The 27,976-nt window shown below is 43.0% G+C and overlaps 1 protein-coding gene across 1 annotated transcript; it reads left to right on the forward strand.

The window, feature by feature from the left end:
- Positions 1–5,512: 5,512 nt before the first annotated feature.
- Positions 5,513–27,976, forward strand: LOC311126851 (CMP-N-acetylneuraminate-beta-galactosamide-alpha-2,3-sialyltransferase 1-like; the record flags this gene model as incomplete). The annotated part of the gene is made up of 6 exons (XM_084158570.1): positions 5,513–5,803; positions 8,472–8,665; positions 21,393–21,572; positions 23,914–23,959; positions 24,183–24,302; positions 27,803–27,976. The coding sequence occupies 6 exons, from the start codon at positions 5,513–5,515 to the stop codon at positions 27,974–27,976; spliced, it is 1,005 nt and encodes a 334-aa protein (XP_084014696.1).

Raw genomic sequence — 27,976 nt, forward strand, 5'->3', positions numbered from 1 at the left:
AATACTAAGGAAGTCTCGAGGTTTTGCTCGCCTGAGGTAGAGTATCTTATGATAAGCTGTAGACCACACTATTTACCAAGAGAGTTTTCATCTATATTTTTCATAGCTGTCTATTTACCACCACAAACCAATGCTGGCATTAAGATTGCACTGAATGAGTTGTACAAGGCCATAAATCAACAGGAAAACGCTCATCCAGATGCAGCGCTCCTAGTGGCCAGGGACTTTAATGCAGGGAAACTTAAATCCGTTCTACCTAATTTCTACCAGCATGTTAAATGTGCAACCAGAGGAAAAAAAACTCTAGACCACCTTTACTCCACACACAGAGACACATACAAAGCTCTCCCTCGCCCTCCATTTGGCAAATCTGACCATAACTCTATCCTCCTGATTCCTGCTTATAAGCAAAAACTAAAGCAGGAAGCACCAGTGACTCGGTTAATAAAAAAGTGGTCAGATGACGCAGATGCTAAGCTACAGGACTGTTTTGCTAGCACAGACTGGAACATGTTCCGGGATTCTTCAGACAGCATTGAGGAATACACCACATCAGTCACTGGCTTCATCAATAAGTGCATCGATGATGTCGTCCCCACAGTGACCGTACGTACATACCCCCAACCAGAAGCCATGGATTACAGGAAACATCCGCACTGAGCTAAAGGGTAGAGCTGCCGCTTTCAAGGAACGGGACTCTAACCCGGACGCTTATAAGAAATCCCGCTATGACCTCCGACGAACCATCAAACAGGCAAAGAGTCAATACAGGACTAAGATTGAATCATACTACACTGGCTCTGACACTCGTCGGATGTGGCAGGGCTTGAAAACTATTACAGACTACAAAGGGAAGCACAGCCGCGAGCTGCCCAGTGACACAAGCCTACCAGACGAGCTAAACCACTTCTATGCTCGCTTCGAGGCAAGCAACACTGAAGCATGCATGAGAGCACCAGCTGTTCCGGATGACTATGTGATCACGCTCTCCGTAGCCGATGTGAGTAAGACTTTTAAGCAGGTCAACATTCACAAGGCCGCAGGGCCAGACGGATTACCAGGATGTGTACTCCGAGCATGTGCTGACCAACTGGCAAGTGTCTTCACTGACATTTTCAACATGTCCCTGACTGAGTCTGTAATACCAACATGTTTCAAGCAGACCACCATAGTCCCCGTGCCCAAGGACTCTAAGATAACCTGCCTAAATGACTACCGACCCGTAGCACTGACGTCTGTAGCCATGAAGTGCTTTGAAAGGCTGGTCATGGCTCACATCAACAGCATTATCCCAGAAACCCTAGACCCACTCCAATTTGCATACCACCCCAACAGATCCACAGATGATGCAATCTCTATTGCACTCCACACTGCCCTTTCCCACCTGGACAAGAGGAACACCTACGTGAGAATGATATTAATTGACTACAGCTCAGCATTCAACACCATAGTGCCCTCTAAGCTCATCACTAAGCTAAGGATCCTGGGACTAAACACCTCCCTCTGCAACTGGATCCTTGGACTTCCTGACGGGCCGCCCCCAGGTGGTAAGGGTAGGTAACAACACATCTGCCACACTGATCCTCAACACGGGGCCCCTCAGGGGTGCGTGCTCAGTCCCCTCCTGTACTCTCTGTTCACCCATGACTGCATGGCCAGGCACGACTCCAACACCATCATTAAGTTTGCGGACGACACAACAGTGGTAGGCCTGATCACCGACAACGATGAGACAGCCTATAGGGAGGAGGTCAGAGACCTGGCCGTGTGGTGCCAGGACAACAACCTCTCCCTCAACGTGACCAAGACAAAGGAGATGATTGTGGACTACAGGAAATAAAAGAGGACTGAGCACGCCCCCATTCTCATCGACGGGGCTGTAGTGGAACAGGTTGAGAGCTTCAAGTTCCTTGGTGTCCACATCACCAACGAACTATCATGGTCCAAACACACCAAGACAGTCGTGAAGAGGGCACGACAAAGCCTATTCCCCCTCAGGAGACTGAAAAGATTTGGCATGGGTCCTCAGATCCTCAAAAAATTCTACAGCTGCACCATCGAGAGCATCCTGACTGGTTGCATCACCGCCTGGTATGGCAACTGCTTGGCCTCCGACCGCAAGGCACTACAGGGGGTAGTGCGTACGGCCCAGTACATCACTGGGGCCAAGCTTCCTGCCATCCAGGACCTCTATACCAGGCGGTGTCAGAGGAAGGCCCTCAAAATTGTCAAAGACTCCAGCCACCCTAGTCATAGACTGTTCTCTCTGCTACCGCACGGCAAGCGGTACCGGAGTGCCAAGTCTAGGTCCAAAATACTTCTCAACAGCTTCTACCCCCAAGCCATAAGACTCCTGAACAGCTAATCATGGCTACCCGGACTATTTGCACTGCCCCCCCACCCCATCCTTTTTACGCTGCTGCTACTCTGTTAATTATTTATGCATAGTCACTTTAACTCTACCCACATGTACACATTACCTCAACTACCTCAACTAGCCGGTGCCCCCGCACATTGACTCTGCAACGGTACCCCCCTGTATATATAGCCTCCCTACTGTCACTTTATTTTACTTCTGCTCTTTTTTTTCTCAACACTTTTTTGGTTGTTGTTTTATTTTTACTTTTTTTGTTAAAAATAAATGCACTGTTGGTTAAGGGCTGTAAGTAAGCATTTCACTGTAATGTCTGCACCTGTTGTATTCGGCGCATGTGACCAATACAATTTGATTTGATTTGATTTTCTGGTGACACTGTCTGTGATTTATTTAGAATTCAAGGCACACTTAACCAGCATGGCTACCACAGCGATACGGCATCCCATCTGGTTTGGGCTTAGTGGGACTGTCATTTGTTTTTGAACAGGACATTGACCCAACACACCTCCACACAGGTGTGAGGCGTGTGTGGCCACACAGTCATGGGTAAACAGGGAGTACAGGAGGGGGCTGAGCACTTAATGATGAGCTTGGAGGGTACTATGGTGTGGAAGACTGAGCTGTAGTCAATGAACAGCATTCTTACATAGATATTCCTCTTGTCCCGATGGGATAGGGAAGTGTGCAGTGCGATGGCAAATGCATAATCCGTGGATTTATTGGGGCGGTATGCAAATTGCAGTGGGTCTAGGGTATCAGGTAAGGTGGAGGTGATATGATCCTTAACTAGCCTCTCAAAGCACTTCATGATGACAGAAGTGAGTGCTACGGGGCGATAGTCATTTAGTTCAGTTACCTTACGAGAGGGTGATGTTTTTCTCAGATTAACCCGTCCACAGAGCAATCATGATCCCTCCCACACAGCCTCAGACATCTCTCCCTTCACCCACCATCCTCCATCTCTCCCAGACACCCTTCACCACCCCTGCTCCTCCGTCTCTCCCTGCAGGGCAGACCCAGGGTTTCCTGGTCGATTCCTCATTTCACGAGTTTAAGGACCAGACATGAAATGGGTTTAGAATATTTATTGAGGAAATGGAATGGATGTGAGAATGAGGATTCAGTGGGGAAATGAGAATGGACTGGATGAAGCCGGGGGCTGCTGATGAAGGATCCGGAGGGGAATGAGAATGGACTGGATGAAGCCGGGTCTGCTGATGAAGGATCCGGAAGGGTTGACTCTGTAGGGTTTGGCTTGGAGTCTCAGGTAGACATCACCGTCAGGCCGTGGTAGTTAGGATGCTGTGGTAAAGGCAATCCCCCCCAGAAGATCCTTGAACGAAGGTGGGGAAAGGGGGGGAGAAGGGATGTGAAACAAAACAGAGAGGAGGAATGACTGTTTGGTCAGATTTAAGTAGGATGGTAGTGGTGATTAATTCTTAGAAAGTCCAATCCGTTTGGGGGGGGGGGGGGGGGGGGGGGGGGCGTGCTTTTTGTACTACAATAGCCCAGCATTGAACAACATTCATAAATGACAAAAAAGTCCAAAAATAAATAATAATAAACAAGGTTTTGAAGTGTCTGTCCTATATCTAGCAGATATAAGAAAGCTCAGGATATTTTTTATTTTTTATTTTTTACATATTTAACTACCTTCATACTTCCATAAAACATTTCTTACCGGTACCAGTTACATTCAGATGAGTCCCGTGACACTTGTGGGGGTTGTAGAGCATCTCCGTGTTCGTGAGAGTCTCCCCTTTCCATACAGTAGTCATAATAGTTTGTAGGTCAACCCATTCAGACGCTACAGACGTTTTCGTGAGAAGACTGATTTTGGGGACGTCTCATGGTCTGACAAACACCGCTCTAGCTCTGCCACCTTTCACCGCAGATGCGGAAGTGCGACATCGATTGAGACGCATCCAATGCAAGAAAACTTAGGCTGATTAGCAGTTAGTAGCAGCTGGAGCTTGTTTGAGGAGTTACGTTCAAGGCAACTAGTTAAGTGTTGCAAACAGTCGTTGAGGCTGATTGGCAATGGTTAGCGGCTGATTGGCAATGGTTAGCAGCTGCTGCTTGTTGAGTTGCTAGGGAGCTGCGTTCAAGGCAACTAGTTAAGTGTTACGTTCAACTCTGTTCCTTTCTCTTGAATTTTTGTTAATCCTTAACACCATTTAAAAAAACACCCCCAGCCTCTGGTCTCTGTGTCCCTTAGTATTGGAGATCTGCACTACATTGACATGCCACAGATTGTAAAGAGCAAAAAGGTGAAGTTAGTATGTTTTTGTGCTAATCCCTCATTTTATCACCTTGGCCTATAATTTGACGAGCGTTTTTTGGTGTGGAAAATGGCAATAGACTTGCCTTGGCTGAATGTGAATAATATTGTGAAATGTTCTGTGTTTTTGTGCATTTAACAGCCTTTCTGTTGGATGATGGAGCTCTGATGTCCTTCCATGTAGAAGTAGATCCCAGGAGGTCTTCCTGCTTCTCTGTTTTTAGCTTTTGAAGGGAAATGTTTTATCACATATGATCATTAATTTACCCAGCAATGTGTGTATTTTTTTAAAAAATTTCTTCCATTTGTTTGCTGTCTAGGTAGATGATTGACTGGACAGGCAGAGAATGCTAGACGCACCAGTCACTGATCTCACACTGTCAACAGCAGAAGAACAGCTGGATGTAGTTACCGGGCCATTGTTAAATTGACAGGACCATCCTGGATTGTGTACCACAGTGGAATTACTGTATTATTGGTCAGCAGACGAGTAATGGACATACACAAGGATTCCTCATCTATGTGATTTTTGTCTGACCTAACATTTTTCTACAGAATGCCAAGGCTTTCCTTACAAATTATAAGGAACTAGTATTCCGGTCAGCTTTTTACTCTGAGATGTTGTTGTTTTCCAACAGTGTGAAGGGGAGCCTGTAATTGTGATGAGGAAGACAGGGACTGTTTCTGTTCATCAGAGGAACCCAGCATTCAGCCTGTTAGTGCCACGAAATCTCCAGGGGAGGAAATATTCTCAGATGTCACTTGGAAATTGGAATTTTCAATAAGGGGCTTCTCTCTGGTTTTCCCTTCCCTCTACCTCCCAGACAACTGAGTTTTTAATCTACCACTACACCATGTCTCTATCGAAGTGGAGGAAGATCAGGGCATTTACTGTGTTTTCCTGCATTGTAACGTTCACCACGTTCCTCTTCAGTTACACGTTGAGAGATCCCTCTCTGTACTTCTTCAAATACGCCATCCGCAAGTCGGACAGCTTCTTCTCTAAGGGCCAGTGTGGCTGTCGACAGTGTATGACTGAGCTGGAGGACGACCCCTGGTTCACTGAGCGGTTCAACCTGTCGGTCCACCCTCTGATGTCTAGGAGGAACAGCCTGCTGACTGACGACACATACCGCTGGTGGCAGGTGAGATGTTACCACTGCAAGGGTTAGGGTTGAATTGGGATGTGGACTTGAAGCTAGGGTTAGGGTTGTGCTAGGGTTAGGGTTGAACCGGGATGTGGAAATGAAGCTAGGGTTAGGGCTGAACCAGAATGTGGACATGAAGCTAGGGTTGAACCAGGATGTGGACATGAAGTTAGGGTTAGGGTTGAGGCTAAGGTTAGGGTTGAGGTTAGGGTTCAACCGGGATGTGGACATGAAGTTAGGGTTGAGGCTAGGGTTAGGGTTGAACCAGGATGTGGACATGAAGCAAGGGTTAGGGTTGAGACTAGGGTTAAACCGGGATGTGGACATGAAGCTAGGGTTCAGGCTAGGGTTAAACCGGGATGTGGACATGAAGCAAGGGTAGGATTAGGGTTGAGGCTAGGGTTAGGGTTGAACTGGGATGTGGACATGAAGCAAGGGTTAGGGTTAGAGAGTTTGGATTAGTCCACCCTCTGATTATCTGGAGGAACCGTCTGCTGACTGATGACAGGTACAGGTGATGGCAGGTTCTGAGACTTTCAGGTGAATAACCACACAGGTGAGTTTGGTTCAGTCACATCAGGACAAGGAAGAAAACATTTTGTCCATGACATGGTTATTCATGATACTGTACCTACCAATGCCCATGAACTTTGAGGTGGCTAATTTCTAAGATTCCACCAGAAAGAACTGAATGACTACTTAATGAATACCATTCAACATTGCTAGAGAAGTCTAGATCCAATAAATATTTTTAAAAAACGTTCCACTCCCTGTTGCTCAGTATTTCAGAGATATTCTATTTTTGAACCTAATCTGTGGTATATTGAGCTCTTCATTATTCTAGCCTCAAAACCACTGCATCACAGTTTGTCAGTTTGTTCTTGGTTTTTCTAAAGCAAGGTCATATACAATGAAGAATGAGCTGCCAATCACTTAGGAACAGCCCGGTTCAACGTCAAATGGTATGCCGTCGCTCGTTTCAATTCAAACATCAAAAGTCCCCTCTTAGAAGTCAGTTAGGAACACTTTCTTGTAAATTAGAATTGATTCTGGGGCTGATTACAGGAGATACACCTTGGAGGTGGAAGGATCACATGCCCTGAGACGTGACATCGACAGCATGTCGTGTCCAATCAGAGGGTTCTATGGAGATGAGGTTATCACATTCACCTTGGCCAATTAGATGGAAGAGTAGATGGAACAATAACTAGGTAACCTCCTGTTACTCACAACTTGTTTCATAAGAGGTGAGGCTTGATGAGCACTGTCTAGGTCCAACTACTGGCTCTGTCAAAAAAAGTGTCTTGGTGTGTGCTAGGGTTGAATGGCGGGAACCCGGTTACCGAGATTTACCGGGTAGCCAGGTTTTTCCCTGAATAAATAACTGAGAAACTGGTAAGTTATAATAAATTATTTATATGAACAGCATGGCGTAAAATGGAACTATTAAATTATATGCAATGTTTAAATCGGGCTTCTCTACGGCCTCTACATGATGAATCATCAACGCTCAGGGTCTGGACAGACAGCCCATCTCAGTATGGAACGCAGTTCAGTAAGGTTGCTGGATCGAATCCCCGAGCTGACAAGGTACAAATCTGTCATTCTGCCCCTGTTTCCCGGGTGCTGAAGACGTGGATGTCGATTAAGGCAGCCCTCCGCACCTCTGATTCAGAGGGGTTGGGTTAAATGCGGAAGACACATTTCAGTTGTACAACTGACCTTTTCCTTATCATGGTAACTTTTTTTCTTGTGACAGGTAGGCCTGCATTTGCTGCAGCATAGTCTATGCTACAGTAATATAAAGACCGAATGCACGTCTAATTTATCCATCTCCATCTGGCTTTTGGGGGTCACCTTGATTTTTAATTGTAAAGATTATTTTCTTTTAATTGCAGCTGCAGAGTTTTAAAACGGCCTATTACTCAAATATTGTTGCTTTAAATCAGTGCATGCGCTAGCCCTCTCTTGCAGTCTTTCTCTATCTCCAGCAACTACAATGATGCCCTTTATCTACTTCCCTAGAGTCAGATGAACTAGTGGATACCATTTTTATGTCTCTGTGTCCAGTATGAAGGAAGTTAAGAGGTAGTTTTGAGAGCCAATGCTAACTAGCATTAGCGCAATGACTAGAAGTCTATGGGTATCTGCTAGCATGTTAGCCGACTTCCAGTCATTGTGTTAATGCTATATAGCAATTGCGTTAATGCTTCTTAGCAACTTACTTCAAACTGCACGCAGGCATACAAATGGTATCCATGAGTTCATCTGACTCTGGGGAAGTAGATAAAGTATCCCTTTAACAAGATAGAGGATACAGTTTTTTTATGCTGAGAACGGAAAGTATGTCTTAAAATAACTTTCTTAGAATGTTCTTTGAACCTTACTAACGGTTTCTTAATGTTCTGAGAACATACTTTAAATAGAACCATGAGGAAACCTGTAGGAAATGTTATGGGAAGTTTGTATGCAAAATAACCATAAGACCATCACGCTCACACCAAGCTCTAAGAAACATATGGTTCTCAGAACGTTATGTGCTAGCTGGGCTGTCTCTGCTGTGTTTCTACCTCTTCCCTGTCTCTGCTGTGTCCCTACCTCCACTGTCTCTGCTTTGTCTCGAGTGGTTGAAGACCGAGCTAAAGGCTTGACGGTCTCTCTCCAGTGGTTGCAGGCAGAGCAAGAGCCTGCCAACTTCAGCGAGGTGGTGGAGAAGTTGTTCCAGGTCATCCCTGATGCTGACCTTTACATGGACGCGGGCCCTGAGCGCTGTAGGACCTGTGCTGTGGTGGGGAACTCAGGGAACCTCAAGGGCTCCCGCTACGGAGCCCTCATCGACTCCAATGATGTCATAATCAGGTGACTGATCAAGCTTGTTTTTTGTTTATGAGTTACATATAGTATGTTGTTAGGAATGGAACTGCAAAGACAGATAAGAGTGATTTTGTTCTGTATAGCATTCATGCCTGACCAATATCTAGGCTTTGTGATGTTATTTGCAAGTGCAATCATTGTAGTCCAGTTTCTTGAGTCCCACCCCCACCTTTGATAAGATTACACCTGAGCCGGGATACAAACGGTTTTGTTCTATCAAGGCGTTTATAGCCTACAATTATCATCACAATACCTCATGAAAGGTGAAAACAAGTTTGTTCCATCGAGGTGCTTTTATATGCTATGAATATCATCTCACCTGTTGAATTATACTGTGATCTGATCATTGTGGAATGTAGGTGTGGATGCCCCATTTGGTTTGATGTCCTCAATATAATTTCACCCTAGCATAGACAGACATTCCTCCCATCATGTCACACCTGTCAGCTGCCCTACCTGTTGTTCCCATGTCAGTTTGTCTCATAGAATTTGATATGGCCCAAAGTCAAAGCCACTTGGCCCCAAAACCTGATTTAGCATGATGTGCCGCGCGATTGATTTTGTAGTAGTCAACTGGGTGGGATTTGATATAGGTTAAGGAAGGATCACAGAATTCCATCCAGGTCAGCAGAAGGGGTCAGCTAATCACCCTTGATTTTATACGTGTTCAGACTATACACACTCCAGCACATAGATGGGGGTAGGAACCTTTTCAGTTTATTTACCAAGTGCCAATTAGTCCCTCCAGGATTTTGCAGGGATTTCTTGTGATATTTGCGGGCAAAAATGCTTGATTTTGCATGGCAATATGCAATGGTTTTGGCCAATTTGTCGCAAAAATGTGCTGATGAGGGAAAAAGTTTGTTTATGTGTGGCTTGATTGAGCCATATTATGTGGTAAATGTGCAGTGATTGGTCTAAATTGCATGCCCTCTTTTTGTATTACGTTGATGGGTCGGTTTGATGCGATACCCGCGATGATTTGACTGTTTTATGCTGAAATAGTGCAGTGATTGGTCAAATTTGCAAGCCCTCACATTATATGCGATCGCAGAATCATGGAATCCTGGCGGGACTGGACAATACACTCGGAGAAGAAGAAATAGGGTGTGTTCGAGCAGTAAGTATAATGAAGCCGACTGTAAACGAAGGTTGGAGAGTGATGCCGAAAGTTGAACACTGGTGGTTTTCCAACAGCAAGGCTCAGATCAACTTGGCAGTGTCAACATACACTATATGACCAAAAGTATGTGTACACCTGCTCCTCCTTATTCTAAAATCATGGGCATTAATATGTAGTTAGTCCCCCTTTTGCTGCTATAACAGCCTCCACTCTTCTGGGAAGGCTTTCCACTAGATGTTGGAACATTGCTGCGGGTACTTGCTTCCATTCAGCCACAAGAGCATTAGTGAGGTCAGGCACTGATGTTGGGCGATTAGGTCTGGCTCACAGTCGGCGTTCCAATTCATCCCAATGAGGTTGATGTCAGGGCTCTGTGGAGGCCAGTCAAGTTCTTCCACACCGATCTCGACAAACCATTTCTGTATGGACCTCGCTTTGTGCACGGGGGCATTGTCATGCTGAAAAAGGAAAGGGCCTTCCCCCAACTGTTGCCACAAAGTTAGAAGCACAGAATCGTCTAGAATGTCATTGTATGCTGTAGCGTTAAGATTTTCCTTCACTGGAACTAAGGGGCCTAGCCCGAACCATGAAAAACATCCCCAGACTATTATTCCTCCTTTACAAAACTTTACGGTTGGCACTATGCATTGGGGCAGGTACAGTTCTCCTGGCATCCGCCAAACCCAGATTCGTCAGACTGCCAGATGGTGAAGTGTGATTCATCACTCCAGAGAACGTGTTTCCACTGCTCCAGAGTCCAATGGCATCGAGCTTTACACCACTCCAGCTGACACTTGGCATTGCGCATGGTGATCTTAGGCTTGTGTGCGGCTGCTCGGCCATGGAAACCCATTTCATGAAGCTCCCGACAAACAGTTCTTGTGCTGATGTTGCTTCCAGAGGCAGTTTGGAACTCGGCAGTGAGTGTTACAACTGAGGACAGACGATTTTTACACGCTACGTGCTTCAGCGGTCCCGTTCTGTGAGCTTGTTTGGCCTACCACTTCGCGGCTGAGCAGTTGTTGCTCCTAGACGTTTCCACTTCACAATAACAGCACTTACAGTTGACTGGGGCAGCTCTAGCAGGGCAGAAACTTGACAACTTGACTAATTGGAAAGGTGGCATCCTATGACGGTGCCACATTGAAAGTCACTGAGCTCTTCAGTACGGGCCATTCTACTGCCAATGATTGTCTATGGAGATTCCATGGCTGTGTGCTCGATTTTATACACCTATCAGCAATGGGTGTGGCTGAAATAGCCTAATCCAATAATTTGAAGGGGTGTCCACATACATTTGTGTATATATTTATATTTATATACAGTGAGGGAAAAAAGTATTTGATCCCCTGCAGATTTTGTACGTTTGCCCACTGACAAAGAATTGATCAGTCTATAATTTTAATGGTAGGTTTATTTGAACAGTGAGAGACAGAATAACAGCAAAAAAATCCAGAAAAACGCATGTCAAAAATGTTATAAATTGATTTGCATTTTAAGGAGGGAAATAAGTATTTGACCCCCTCTCAATCAGAAAGATTTCTGGCTCCCAGGTGTCTTTTATACAGGTAACAAACTGAGATTAGGAGCACGCTCTTAAAGGGAGTGCTCCTAATCTCAGTTTGTTACCTGTATAAAAGACACCTGTCCACAGAAGCAATCAATCAATCAGATTCCAAACTCTCCACCATGGCCAAGACCAAAGAGCTCTCCACGGATGTTAGGGACAAGATTGTAGACCTACACAGGGCTGGAATGGGCTACAAGACCATCGCCAAGCAGCTTGGTGAGAAGGTGACAACAGTTGGTGCTATTATTCGCAAATGGAAGAAACACAAAATAACTGTCAATCTCCCTCGGCCTGGGGCTCCATGCAATATCTCACCTCGTGGAGTTGCAATGATCATGAGAACGGTGAGGAATCAGCCCAGAACTACACGGGAGGATCTTGTCAATGATCTCAAGGCAGCTGGGACCATAGTCACCAAGAAAACAATTGGTAACACACTACGCCGTGAAGGACTGAAATCCTGCAGCGCCCACAAGGTCCCCCTGCTCAAGAAAGCACATATACAGGCCCGTCTGAAGTTTGCCAATGAACATCTGAATGATTCATAGGAGAACTGGGTGAAAGTGTTGTGGTCAGATGAGACCAAAATCGAGCTCTTTGGCATCAACACAACTCGCCGTGTTTGGAGGAGGAGGAATGCTGCCTATGACCCCAAGAACACCATCCCCACCGTCAAACATGGAGGTGGAAACATTATGCTTTGGGGTTGTTTTTCTGCTAAGGGGACAGGACAACTTCACCACATCAAAGGGACGATGGACGGGGCCATGTACTGTCAAATCTTGGGTGAGAACCTCCTTCCCTCAGCCAGGGCATTGAAAATGGGTCGTGGATGGGTATTCCAGCATGACAATGACCCAAAACACACGGCCAAGGCAACAAAGAAGTGGCTCAAGAAGAAGCACATTAAGGTCCTGGAGTGGCCTAGCCAGTCTCCAGACCTTAATCCCATAGAAAATCTGTGGAGGGAGCTGAAGGTTTGAGTTGCCAAACATCAGCCTCGAAACCTTAATGACTTGGAGAAGATCTGCAAAGAGGAGTGGAACAAAATCCCTCCTGAGATGTGTGCAAACCTGGTGGCCAACTACAAGAAACGTCTGACCTCTGTGATTGCCAACAAGGGTTTTGCCACCAAGTACTAAGTCATGTTTTGCAGAGGGGTCAAATACTTATTTCCCTCATTAAAATGCAAATCAATTTATAACATTTCTGACATGCGTTTTTCTGGATTTTTTTGTTGTTATATTGTCTCTCACTGTACAAATAAACCTACCATTAAAATTATAGATTGATCATGTCTTTGTCAGTGAGCAAACGTACAAAATCAGCAGGGGATCAACTACTTTTTTCCCTCACTGTGTGTGTGTATATATATATATTAGTGTAGCTCCTATTGTTTATAAAAGTTCCTTTAGAGGGTTTGCAGTTTTGTCACAAATCACCTAGCAACCGCACCAGGCACTGTGTTGGAAGACCAAAGTCAGTCTATTGGAAGTCCTCCAATCGTCCACATGGCTGGTTGCGTTTTGCTACCACCGGAAACTTCGGGAAGATTGCCCATTATTTAGTTTTTCTAAGGACCCAGAAAATGGAAGCAGTGATAGAACCTATTCAAGTAAGTATATATATTTTGAAAATGATCAAAAATAGTGTTATTAGCTACCTTGCTACAGAAACGTAGTGTGTAGGCTGACTCAAATGAGCTGCTAATGTAATGCTCGCTAGTTAGCTAACTTTACATTTACATTTTAGTCATTTAGCAGACGCTCTTATCCAGAGCGACTTACAGTTAGTGAATGCATACATGTTTTTAATTTATTTTTTATTTTTTTCATACTGGCCCCCCTTGGGAAACAAACCCACATCCCTGCCGGCCAAACCCTCCCCTACCTTGGACGACGCTGGACCAATTGTGCGCCGCCCATAGGTCTCCTGGTCGCGGCCGGCTGCGACAGAGCCTGGACTCGAACCAGGATCTCTAGTGGCACAGCTAGCACTGTGATGCAGTACCTTAGACCACTGTGCCACTCGGGAGTCAGGGACTGGAACTTACAAACTGTATAGCTAGCTAGGTTAATTAAATATCACCAGCTTGCTAACTTCATATTAGCTAGTTAGCTATCTTGATGTATTTATCGTTTTAACTAAATGCATTTGTAGCTAGGTAGGTAGCTATGGAAGAGGGTGAAAGGATTAGCTATCAATTCAAGCTGTCAGAGATGGGAGAGTAGGCTACTCTGGATAGGGCAGGTACCTTTGTGGGAGGACATTATGAAATTATTATTCAGTTCCAGTCCCTAGCAAGGAAAAACTGAGGACAGAGAGATATAGTAACATAATATTCAGTGCTGTCTAATTTGAGTATAATGCAACCTGTTTCTTTAGAATGTTTTCTGTTCTCAGATACAGAGAGCTGTGGAACCCTGTCTGCATATGAAGATGACGCAATGAATGTCCCAAGAGAATAAGGGTACATCCTTGTATACCATGGCTTATATGTGTACCTATGTTAGCACATTTTGTGAACAGAAATACAGTTTAAAAGTCACACAATGTGATGCGTGATTTGAAGGAGTCAGGCGCAGGAGAGTAAATCACAGTATACAGAGTTTATTCCGTAATCCAGCGCACTGGAACAAACATGCACATGGGGAAAATACCCCGGCAATACAAAATACTGAGCTCAACCGAGCTACTAATCCTCACAATAAATAATCACCCACAAGGACAAGGGGGCAGAGGGAACACTAAAACACGTACTAATGAGGGGAATATGAACCAAGTGTGTGTAATTGACAAGACAAGACAAATGTATTGATGAGATATGGAGCGGCAGTGGCTAGAAGGCTGGTGACAACGAACGCCGAAGCCTGCCTGAACAAGGAGGGGAGGCAGCTCCGGAGGAAGTCGTGACAGACAATGTATAAACCTATTACAACAGGAGCAGGCCAACCTGGGTGTGCAGGCTTCTGTTCCAGCCCAGCACTAACACACCTGATTCAATGTATCAAACCTAATTATTTAATAATCAAATGTGCTATTGCTCGGCTGGAACAGAAGTCTGCTCACCCAGTAGATCAGGGATCAGTGGAGCGAGGTTGGCCACCTCTGGTATTGACTTCTTTTTTTTAACCTGAAATTATGCTTATTTGTACACTTTTAAATTATATGAAATAGTCTTGATTCTTTGAAGTTAAGTGTTTAAACTTGTTTTAATTGTTTACTGAACTATTACTCAAGATGAACTAGTGTCAATGTTGATTAATCACAGATCACAATCCTGCAATAAAGAGGGGAAGGGAATCTGACATTTGTTTGTGTTTCTGTGTTACCTTTTTGTTTAGTCATAAGCTCTCCAATTAGTTTCATTTGATTGTCATCATTTTTTTCAGGATATCAGCCATGTGAACCCATTTTGCAGCTGATAATGGAATGCAACGCCAATGCAGCCATAGGCCTACAGCAGTGGTCCCAACTGCAGTCCTTGAGTACACCCAACAGCACACATATTTGCTGTAGCCCCGGACAAACATACCTGATTTAAATCAGAGGGCCTGATGATTAGTTGACAAGTTGAAATAGATGTGTTTAGTGCAAATCCAACCCTTGTAATCTAGGTGGTGAAATGTCTGGAAGCAGGAGAGGATGGGATCCTTCGCTTAAAACATACACACAACTGCTACCACCAAGTTCAATGCCAGAAACTTTCATCCCAGAAGGTCTGAGTGGCACTTGGAGGGGCTACTGTGATAATGAAGATGGTTTTCCTAAGACTACCACAACAATTACATTGTCTATGCTAAATGTGTTTAAATTGTAAAAGTAAGAAAATAGTTGGGCTATAAGAAATACTTTTTATTCAATGGGGCTAGGAAAAGCAGAGATGACAATACTTTTCATTTCACCCATACAACAATATAGCATATCATGTACAGTATGTTTACAATATCATAAACAATAGTATTTTACACATTCCAAACTACGTTTTATATATTCATATGGTTTAAGGGGGCACTTTTGTCATGACAAGGTGAAGGTTCTCTCTACTCAAATTGCACAACAGAATCATTGATTGACCAAAGCACAGCATATGACAACCATCTCGTATAACTGAGGAATGTCTCCTTTCATATCTGGAAAAGGACAAAGTAGTATAAGTAGAAACTGATGCTGCTGCAGCATTGCTCATCTTCACAGTGGGAATGCAGTCCAGATGGGTGTCTTGACAGAGGTCAGTTGGTGAACCTTCAGTAGTACATAAACAAATTAAAAGCACACCTGATGTTTGAATAGCACTTCTAACAGGTCACTTATACCATCAGGTCTCTTCATTTTTTGGTTGTGTTTAATTCATTCAAGTGTTTTAGTGTCATATAAAGATTAAATATATTGTTGGGCTGGAACTACCAATAGTCAACACAGCAGGTTGACCTATCCCATTGAGGCCTTTGTCCTATGCTGTATTCTCCATACATTTTCCCTCCTCTTATGAATAAAGTTCTCAACAAATTATCAATGGGTTATCATACAGTTGAAGTCAGAAGTTTACATACACTTAGTTTGGAGTCATTAAAACTAGTTTTTCAACCACTCCACTAATTTCTTGTTAAAAGAATATAGTTTTGGCAAGTCGGTTAAGACATCTGTTTTGTGCATGACACAAGTAATTTTTCCAACAATTGTTTACAGACAGATTATTTCACTTATAATTCACTGTATCACAATTCTAGTGGGTCAGAAGTTTACATACACTAAGTTGACTGTGCCTTTAAACAGCTTGGAAAATTCCAGAAAATGATGTCATGGCTTTAGAAGCTTCTGATAGGCTAATTGACATAATTTGAATCAATTGTGGGTGTACCTGTGGATGTATTTCAAGGCCTACCTTCAAACTCAGTGCCTCTTTGCTTGACATCATGGGAAAATTAAAATAAATCAGCCAAGACCTCAGAAAAAAATGTGTAGACCTCCACAAGTCTGGTTCATCCTTGGGAGCAATTTCCAAACGCCTGAAGGTACCACGTTCATCTGTACAAACAATAGTACGCAAGTATAAACACCATGGGACCACGCAGCCGTCATACCGCTCAGGAAGGAGACGCGTTCTGTCTCCTAGAGATGAACGTACTTTGGTGTGAAAAGCGCAAATCAATCCCAGAACAACAGCAAAGGAACTTGTGAAGATGCTGTAGGAAACAGGTACAAACGTATCTATATCCACAGTAAAATGAGTCCTATATCAACATAACATGAAAGGCCGCTCAGCAAGGAAGAAGCCACTGCTCCAAAACCGCCATAAAAAAGACAGACTACGGTTTGCAACTGCACATGGGGACAAAGATCATGCTTTTTAGAGAAATGTCCTCTGGTCTGATGAAACAAAAATAGAACTGTTTGGCCATAATGACCATCGTTATGTTTGGAGGAAAAAGGGGATAGCTTGCAAGCCGAAAAACACCATCCCAACCGTGAAGCACGGGGGTGGCAGCATCATGCTGTGGGGGTGCTTTGCTGCAGGAGGGACTGGTGCACTTCACAAAATAGATGGTATCATGAGGAAGGAAAATGATGTGGATATATTGAAGCAACATCTCAAGACATCAGTCAGGAAGTTAAAGCTTGGTCGCAAATGGGTCTTCCAAATGGACAATGACCCCAAGCATACTTCCAAAGTTGTGGCAAAGTGGCTTAAGGACAACAAAGTCAAGGTATTGGAGTGGCCATCACAAAGCCCTGACCTCAATCCTATAGAAAATGTGTGGACAGAACTGAAAAAGCATTTGTGAGCAAGAAGGCCTACAAACCTGACTCAGTTAAACCAGCTCTGTCAGGAGGAATGGGCCAGAATTCACCCAACTTATTGTGGGAAGCTTGTGGAAGGCTACCCGAAATGTTTGACCCAAGTTAAACAATTTAAAGGCAATGCTACCAAATACTAATTGAGTGTATGTAAAATTCTGACCCACTGGGAATGTGATGAAAGAAATAAAAGCTTAAATAAATCACTCTCTACAATTATTCTGACATTTCACATTTTAAAATAAAGTGGTGATCCTAACTGACCTAAGACAGGGAATTTTTACAAGGATTAAATGTCAGGAATTGTGAAAAACTGAGTTTAAATGTATTTGGCTAATGTGTATGTAAACTTCCAACTTCAACTGTATAATAAATACTGGAGTTTTGTCCTCCAGGCTATGGACGTCATATTGTACAATTTGCGCCTCCCCTTTTCATGGTCATGGCTAGAAGGGATCCAGCTTTTGTAAAATGAATGTCATATTCTAGATTACATGGTTGCATTCAAGACAAGGTCGTTTTTAATTATCTGTTGTCAGTGACAGTAGAGTAGGCCTTATCTACCATCGTATTAAAAAATAATCTGCTAATGTCTCCAGTCATATAAAGTGTAGTAGAATTGCATCAAATGTTTATCAAAGGCCACATTTTTCCTGTGCAAAGGAAAGAAACCTCTCTGATATAGCTTATAAACCTATGCCACTACGCTCTTATTAATAGCGTAAATTATCACTATCCAATCTACTCATCACATTAGGAATAGTAGGCTTACATTAGTCTGCAAATGCGATGATAGAGGCATGCAATCATTTGTTATAAAGGTGCCTTTTTATGGTGAAAAAATTGCTCGACACATGCTAATAGCTAGACTACAAGCTATCTAGATAGCTAATTTAGTGTTGTTGTTAACACCTGGTTAGCATAACAGCTAAACTAAACTCGAAATCGATCAGACTTGACTTACCAGTTAGGAAATGATCGTAGCAGACGATCGGGTTCAGGTCTTGACATGCAAAAAGGTTTATTTGCTTTTCTGACAGTTCTCGAGTCTTATCTTATTGGTGTCACCAATGGTGTTTCATGATTGCGGGGAATCTGTAAACATACTTTTTCCCTGTTGTCTTTCCTGCCTTGTTAGAGCAGCCAAATAATCCACAGAAAATGACTGTGGTGATGAATCAACTAGTTTTAGGCACTGTTATCATGCAGTTTGGGGAAGAAACTCGGCTGTTGTCGGAAGAATTAATGCGGTGGTCTTCCAACATGGCCGCCAGGAGGCGTCGTACATCAACTGCAAGCCCTCTATACCCCTATATCAGTAGGAAAAAAATGTATGCACTCACTAACTGTAAGTCGCTCTGGATAAGAGCGTCTGCTAAATGACTAAAATGTAAAATGGAAATGGAAATATCACACAAACTGAAAACATAACGTGTGTAGGCTACAATTAATTGGTTAGACAGATGACTCAAATATCACTTTCATTTGTATCCCCTGTAGCTTTAGAATCACGGCAACGTTGGTTCCTGTTTCAGTCACTTCTTTGGCCACGTTCGCGTGGGTCAACCAAAAGCAGCCTAATGATTGGTTGACAAATAGTGCATCCCACAATGCTGGTAATGGCTGCATGGTACAGTTGGTGAGAAGCAACCACAGCGACTTGAAGGCGACTTCATAAAAAACTGCATGACCTTTGCTCATAAGGTTTTTGTAAAGTTTATGCAGTCGACATGTAGGCGCAAGTCGGACAGTTTTTATCCCCATAATGCAACACACTGTATCCGCTCGAAGGTACCCATTGACTACTTCAAAATGGAGATAGCCCTCAATGGTGCTGGCCATGCTGTCACAGAAGCAGCCATTGGAAATGGTTCGAATCTCTGCGCTGACTAGGTGAAAAATCTGTCGATGAGCAATGCACTTAACCCGAATTGCTCCTGTAAGTCGCTCTGGATAAGAGCTAAAATGTAAATGTATGGTTTTTCTCCGCTCACCAGCAGTTCTGTACAATTTCTCCTCAATGTAAAGCTGTATTTCTGCACTTAACTTCTACAACATCCCCTGCTGTGGAGCAGCATGTTTGGTGATTTAATTACGCAGAGACTGGGACAAGAAACGCAAGACTTATTGCTTTTCTTTTAACACAATCCTTCTCTGCAGTAGAGGCTTACAAGCACAGGAATGATGTACAGTTCATATCATTCTGCATCCCCTATGGGCCCTGGTCAAAAGTAGTACACTATAAAGGGAGTACAGTGCCATTTAGGATGGAGCCCATGTGCTGCTACTACAGTATGACTTACAATTGACGCTCGATTGCCAGATCCGACACTGTAAATGAGAAACATGTCGTATGTGCTCTGCATCAAAATTATAGTACCCATCACGTTCTATGTAATGAAAATGAATATTTACCAGTAAAATCCATCACTCTTTTTTTTTTCAAGGTAAAAGCCTATTTATTCTGGTTCTATGAGAGCTGCTATATCACAGGTGTCAAGGAAGCACAGGAATATTTTATTCAAACATGACTAGCTCGTCTGGAGAATAAGATGCTAACAGCGTTGACTCACTGCCAAGCATAGCCCAAAGTAATGTAAAATCATAGTACCCATCCTGTTCCATGTACAGACCCTTACAGCATTGACCCACTGTCAAGCGCATAGCCCAAAGTAATGTAAAATTATAGTACCCATCCCGTTTCATGTAATGATAATAAATATTTACCAGCAAAACCCCTCACACTTAAAAAAAAATAATCTGGTTCTATGAGAGCTGCTATATCACAGGTGTCAAAGATGCACCAGGTTCATTTATTCAAACATAATTAGCTTGTCTGGAGTATAAAACGCTTACAGCGTTGGATGAGCGGTGGATTAAACATCAATCAACTTCTGATCCATGTATGATGGGGTAAAGCCTCAGCAAGTAACTTCATTAGGTTGGATCCTAGAGCCCAACAGATGTAGTGATAGTTATGCACCTCACATCTGTGAGTGAAAAGCCCAGCTTTAGATTGGATTTCTGCACTGTTTTTCAATGAGGAGCCAGACCAACTATCAGTGTGTAAATGAGGAGGAAAGTTCTTGTCTGAAATTGATTATACTGCTCACCCCACACTCACTTAACACACAGACACACACACATATACACACACATACACACACACACACACACACAGATCCCCTCTTGGAAGAACAAACTAACTAGATTAATTAAACGGGCAGCTAAAGCTTTGCCCTCAATGTACTCACTGTAACTGGGACACAAATATGAACTGTATGATCATGTGGAGAAGCAGGAATTACACAGACTGCCACGTGCCATTGCACTACTAATCAAATCAAATCAAATCTAATTTGTATTTGCCAAATGCATCAGAATACAACAGGTGTAGACATTACCGTGAAATGCTTACTTACAGCCCTTAACCAACAATGCATTAATTTTTTATAAAAAAGTAAAATAAAACAACAGCAACAAAAAAGTGTTGAGAATAAAAGAGCAGAAGTAAAATAAAATAACAGTAGGGGGGCTATATACAGTGTACCGGTGCAGAGTCAATGTGCGGGGGCACCGGCTAGTTGAGGTAGTTGAGGTAATATGTACATGCGAGTTAAAGTGACTATGCATAAATAATTAACAGAGTAGCAGCAGCGTAAAAATATGGGGTGGGGGTGGGGGGGCAGTGCAAGTAGTCCGGGTAGCCATGATTAGCTGTTCAGGAGTCTTATGGCTTGGGGGTAGAAGCTGTTGAGAAGCCTTTTGGACATAGACTTGGCGCTCCGGTACCGTTTGCCTTGCGGTAGCAGAGAGAACAGTCTGTGACTAGGATGGCTGGAGTCTTTGACAATGTTGAGGGCCTTCCTCTGACACCGCCTGGTATAGAGGTCCTGGATGGCAGGAAGCTTGGCCCCAGTGATGTACTGGGCCATACGCACTACCCTCTGTACTAGGATGTGGATATTCAGTAGATATTTACAGGAATGTCATGAAGACGGTTAATCCCAGAGCCTGATATTGAGAATATACAGTAAGCCTCTGATTCATCACCACATTCAAGTTCCAAATGACAGAAATGTAATTTCGATAAAATTCCAGTTTTGTACCTCCAGGCATCCCACCTTCAACAAAGCAGCTATGTTGATTAGTTTGTGAAAGCATTATCATCCATATGTTATATTACAGAACTAACCGTAAACCGAACCCTGCTCCTGCAGAATGAACATGGCTCCTACCTCTGGCTTTGAGGAGGATGTTGGGAGCCAGACTACGCATCACGTCATGTACCCAGAGAGCGCAATAGATCTGGACAACACCACCAGCCTCCTGCTCATCCCCTTCAAGACTCTGGACCTGCAGTGGATCACCAGTGCCTTGACCACAGGCTCCATCAAACAGTGAGTGATCAATGACCATGCACATTCACTACACATTCATCAAGTTCACATAAGAAAGTATGTAAGTACACCTTAGCAAACCTTCAATATGAGCTGTAGTTAATGCCTGTGGAATTGTTTGTAATGAATGAGGTCTGGTATCCTTTACGCTGTGTAAACATTATTTGTAAAAGTGCACCCAGTGCCTCCTTCAGGGCTGTTTGCCATAACCACAAGTATCCACATGTTGGCACATAATGACATAACTGTTTTTTTTGTTTTTTTCTTTTTTCTTTTTTTTTTCTTTCTTTTTTTTTCTTTTTCTTTTTTACTTTTCAACCCCACCATCCTTTCCCTACTTGGAGTAAATTAGTGAACAACAATGCCCAGGCCTCTACTTCCGGTCTATACTTACTATCTACACCTTATGGACAGAGTTAATTTTACAATAATTCTATTATATATATATATATATATATTATTTATTTTTTGCTCCTGAACTTCTTCTACTCTCAACCTCTCCGATCATTTTCATGATGTCCATCCGGTTTGCTTCTATATGCCATATCTTTCTAACTGTGCTCTTTCCCAAAAGCTCCCAACATACAACCTATATACTTATTATGGACACAGTATGCTTACATTATTAGCTATCTTTGTTATTATTTGTTGTTATTTGTTATTAGTCCCATCCTTCAACTCTATTCAATACCTCCCATCTATCTCTTAACACCATCCATATAGGATTTCTATTTGCCATATATATTTCAACCGTACTGTGATGTTTTACAAAAGTTCTGAACCTTTCTATTCTCATTGCTTCTACAGATTGTGAATTAAAAATAAACATTTTTGCTAAAAGTATTATTATATTATTGATTGATTGACTATGACTTTTCAGATCACCCAGTAATGCTATCTGCAAGGTTAGATCCAGGTAAATATTGCAATCCTTTAGCCATTCCTGGACCTGTGTCCAAAAACAAGCTACAAATGGACAGAACCAAAACAAAACAAATAATGACATAACTGTTTGCCATAACCAGAAGTATCCATATGTTGGCATATAATGACATAACTGTTTGCCATAACCACAAGTATCCACATGTTGGCACATAATTACATAACTGTTTGCTTCTAAGCATGTGGATTCTAAGTGTGTGGATTTTTAACACTCTCCTTCAACTGGGTCATAAATGTGGCTTCAGCTGGAACGCTTTTGACAGTTACATCCTTATGGTTATGTTCCTATGTTAATTATCTAATGACTGCTGAGGATGAGGAAGATGTGAGGAAGGGGAGGAGGTTGTGGAGGTGCTTAGCTGCCTGCAGGAATCTTTACTGGCACCTGGAGTATCAGCAGGGGTGGGCTGGCCCATTTTCTGCCCAGTGGGCCTGTCTAACTTGGGTTTTCTGCGCAAAATTATTATGATCTTGGTAATAATGGGGGCCTCAAGGAAGAACTGGGCCGGTGTGGGGTCCTCGAGGGTAAAAATGGGCTGGTGTGGGGGCCTCAAAGAAAAAAATGGGCCTGTGTGTTAGAAATGCCAGGGCCGATTTCTGGTCCCAGTCCAGCCCTGAGTATCAGGGTTGAACTGTAGCTTAATAATGTTATGGGTCAGATGGTCAATAATTCTTAGAGCTCTAGTTATATCACAGTACAGCTTGAATCCTGAAGAAGGTAGCATAGCTGTAGAAACGTTGGTATCTATTACACTGTGCAGCTTTTCTTTTCATACAGTCTACCCTACTGGTGGTGAATAGCCTACATGTAGTACAAATCAAATCATTCCCAAATCAACATTGGTTATATGACCTTACACCCAGCACATCATAATAGCATATGACCTTATGCACAACCCTTGACCTTGACCGTAAACAAGCCTCTGCTGTTTGCATCTGTATCTGGTCATCTTCATAATTAGTACAGCTTTGGGGCAGTGACACTGTGATCATCTGTAAAAACATAAATAATGTGACAATAGTTTGCAAACTGTTACCGTACCAACACAAACATAAAAAAAAAGTATCGAAACGGTAACTAAAACAGTATCAGTGTCAGTGTAATGTACATTTTCTAACCTAAAATCGGGTTTCTTTTCCAGACGTGACAACTTTTACTGATCATATTACTGGTATAGGCTACTAGTTTGTCGTGAGGAGCTCATAGTCAGTAGGCTAATGTTAGCCAATGCTGATAGCCAACCGGATGGCCACCACAAAGTAAACAAAGATGGCGGCGCCTGAATTTTATCAACGATGGTGGTTTATACTGACAGTACCAAAGATACTTTGGTTTCCCCTTTTATCTGTGATAATACTTTGATATTTCTTATATTATATCTTATTTTGTTTCTTGCAGCACGTACATTCCTGTCCAGTCCAGGATTAAGGCAAACAAGAATAGGGTGAGTGAACCCTTGGCTGCTTCCGAAATGGCACCCTACAGTAGAGTATTACTATTGACCAAAGCCCTATGGGTCGATCTGCTTTAGTTTACCTTACCTGGAAACAAAAGAATGCAGATTTTGAAGAGCTAGTGATTGGTTGGTTGGTTCATTGATTGATAAATGATCAAGATTAAATTCTTTCCACTTCTCACAAGGTCAAAGCTGTTGTTATGTTTTTCAGGTGTTGATATACAGCCCGACCTTCTTTAAATATGTGTATGATGCATGGCTGGAGAGTCATGGCCGGTATCCCTCCACTGGCTTCCTCAGCCTGTTGTTTGCCATTCACATCTGTGATAAGGTGAGTCCACCCACCTTCACAAGCTTTACACTTCCTTTTGTGTTTGTCTGCCAAAGTTCTGTACACTATGAGTGTGTTCTGTGACTGCAAAGCATGCGCTGGGTTTGCGTTGAGTTTGCACTGAGGTCTTACAGAGTTTAAAGCTGGAAAAAGTGTCCCAAGTGCCCAAATAATTTAACCGCTGATGGAAGTGAAGTAACCGCCTGCGTCGGTGAAATGGCCACACGCTGTGCAGTACTGTATTAGCTACCGACTGCTGCTCTACAAATAAACACATTTTGGGCGAGAAAGAGGGGCAGAGCGCCGAATGTTATGCTTATTATCGGCATCTAAACGGGAGGTGTGAATTGCAGGCAATTACCACGTACCACGTCCTACACTCTTAGAAAACAAGGTGCTATCGAAAACCCGTTTTGGTTCCAGATATAACCCTTTTGGGTTTCGTGTAAAACCCATTCCACAGAGGGTTCTACATGGAACCCAAAAGGGTCCTACCTGGAATCAAAAAGGTTCTACCTGGAACCAAAAAGATTTCTCCTCAGTGGCGATTTTAGCATGTCAATCTTGGTGGGGCAAACCCCCAAAAGAATTGGGGGATGCATGCTAGCAAAGCCACTACACTACACAACACAACACTAAACAATACATTAATTGCACTACAAACAGTGCCCACAAACTGTTAGGGCCTACATAACGCTGTCCCAACAGCAGAGTCCCAACAGCAGTCCCAACACCTTACCACTGCTAAACCTGGCTATCAGCGGAGCCTTGTCTGGCAGCGAAACAGTTCATTCAGCCTCATTTACTGCCTTTTTAGAAAAACATAGGTGATATGGCTGACTTGCTTAAACAAATGTGGTTTCTACTGACAATTGAGATGTACAAACTATGGCATAAGCGGACGAGAAGGCGATAAGAGGCAATCCGTAATTTCGATTAAGACATTAATGAGCGAGCTAGGACGGACGTAGTCAATATAACTATTTGTTCAGCACTTTTGAAATGTACAGCGACAGAATTCAAAACATGGGCCGTTCTTACAGTATTCTCCCAGCTTACTACAGTATTACTTTCTTAGCTACAGTATACATATCTCCCTGGCATATTACATAATTTATGCAGCAGCATTCAATACATTTTTGTACTCACCTTGTTGTGCTGTGCTCACTTGAACAGGAAGGTGGCGCGGCGGTCCTTCGTGGGCAGATTTTGTCATCAAACTTTGTCATCAAAGTCTGTCATTCTCTGGATTTATGGTGCTTTCAACACATCTGGGAACTCTGAAAAAAACTAGTTTGAATCATGATGACATCAGTGATCTTCAGGTCGTAGCTCTAGAAAGAGGCCCGAGTTCCCGACGTACAATTCCGAGTTGAATGACCGTTCAAAACGTATTTTCCCAGTCGGAGCTCTTTTTTTCCTGAGTTCCCAGTTGTCTTGAACTCACTGAAGTCAGATTTTAACAGTTGTTTTGAGCGCGGCAGAAATCATGCTAGATTGACAGCATGGCCCATGTTGAATGTTTATCATTTTAAGCTTGGAAAAGAGAACCTTAAACCAAGAATTGGGATCTCACACACACTCCACTGAATAGCAGGCTACTGATTGCTTTGCAATGCTTGCAGTTAGCCACTGATCCCTTCCAAACCACTCATTGTTGAATTTGCGATTTCCAACTTGTTGTGTTATGTTCAGTGGCCGAGGAGCACCAATACATTTTATCTATAATTTCTCTTCATTATTTCTCTTCATATGACAAGGATTAAAAAGGATTTGCCAGTAGATTGTCAACTTGATTCATGATGATTTTGAAAGTATGATGTTGACATGATCAGTCCAATCAAAGCTACTGTATATATAACGTGATTTGACGTAATTTTATCTGTGGCCAATGACCTTGAGCCTTCTTGGATGGGCACTTCTAATGTAACTCTATGGCAGCACCCAAGGCTCTTGAATTTTCAGCTCTACCCTTAGATTTGTCAGTGACGTAGTGTCCCCATGAGTGACAGAACACTGAGCCAATCACGGCGCAACTAGAGAACATTACCAACACCTACGCTCCGTATTTTCTGCTGGCTGCCCCACCACCACAGAAAGCACTGAGCTAGGCTGAAACACCTGCATTTTGGAGCTGCCTTACTCAAGAAAGCAAAAAAGAGACCATGTTTGTATGGAGGCTTTATTAACTCAATGATTATTTGTTTTACATTGTTTGCAAACTGATATGTGACACGTATTTATGCCAAAATAACATGCCAAACAGGCTACCCCATTTTATTTTGTTGCTAAAAATGTGGGGCTCTGCCCCACCTGCCCTGAATGACGGGTCACCACTGGTTCTCCCATGGGGACAGCCGAAGGACCCTTTTGGAACCTTTTTTTCTAAAAGTGTAATAGCTACCCACTGCTGCTCTACAAACACATTTTGGGAAGCCATTAGCCCAAACAAAGAGAAACATGTTTCAACGTTGATACTGTACATGTGCCTCCAGGTATGCTTATGTGGGTGACTGAACTTATTTTAATGACATTTATTTCATATTATTTAATACATGATTTTCAAAAAGTGTGCTCCATTTGAAGTAGAAATTGAAAATCTACTTTGTTACAGGAAACAAAATGTTTAATCATTTTAAGAGTTCAGGAAATAGGTTGACAGCAATGTAAAAAAAACAAAAATGCGGCCATTTTTGCCTTAGTTTTCAACAGCCCTTTGGCTATTAGTCTTTTGACTGTAGAAAAACAGGAATCTCTACAGTTGCCCCAAGTGATGCAGACGGCATGGGTGGGAGGGGCAACTGTGCCTGTTTTTGAACTAGACACACCGGAACAGTCCCAATGTGCTATAGTATAGCTCAACCGAGTCAGTTAGAAGAGCAAAACATTTTTTTCTAGTAACTGTATAATTAAGTTTTTCTAGTAACTGCATACTGTCATCTAGAGTTAAAGCATTGTCCTTATCAATAGGCCTATGTTTTGTACGTTTCACGAAAAACAATCTGCAAATGGATAAATTAGCTCTACAAAATCAAGTGTATGTGTCACAGTACCCGAACATCATATTACATTGTAGTCATTTAGCAGACGCTCTTATTTTTCATACTGGGAATTGAACCCACAACCCTGGTGTTGCAAACGCCATGCTCTACCAACTGAGCTACATCCCTGCCGGCCATTCCCTCCCCTACCCTGGGCCAATTGTGCGCCGCCCCATGGGTCTCCCGGTCGCAGCCGGCTACAACAGAGCCTGGATTCAAACCAGGATCTAGTGGCACAGGTAGCACTGCGATGCAGTGCCTTAGACCACTGCGCCACTCGGGAGACTCATATCAACCCATCAATCAGTACAGCAACATTCCACCTCATCAATTCTGTGGCACATGGCATTAGGCCAAAGCACATAAGTATGTGACTATAAGTCACATAGAAGAGTCAGTGCCAGTGGCAAATCCAGGGCGGACTAGTATCTCTGTATAATGGTGTATTGTATTATTTAGGTCAATGTGTACGGGTTCGGAGCGGACCAGTACGGAAACTGGCACCACTACTGGGAAGAGAATCACCAGGGAGGAGCATTCCGCCACACCGGGGTGCATGATGCGGACTATGAGTACAACGTCACCCTGCTTCTGGCCGAAAAACACAAGATCAAGATTTTCAAAGGCTTCTGA

This window comes from Coregonus lavaretus (assembly GCF_964263955.1).
Source record: "Coregonus lavaretus genome assembly, chromosome: 3".
Classification (NCBI taxonomy): domain Eukaryota; kingdom Metazoa; phylum Chordata; class Actinopteri; order Salmoniformes; family Salmonidae; genus Coregonus; species Coregonus lavaretus.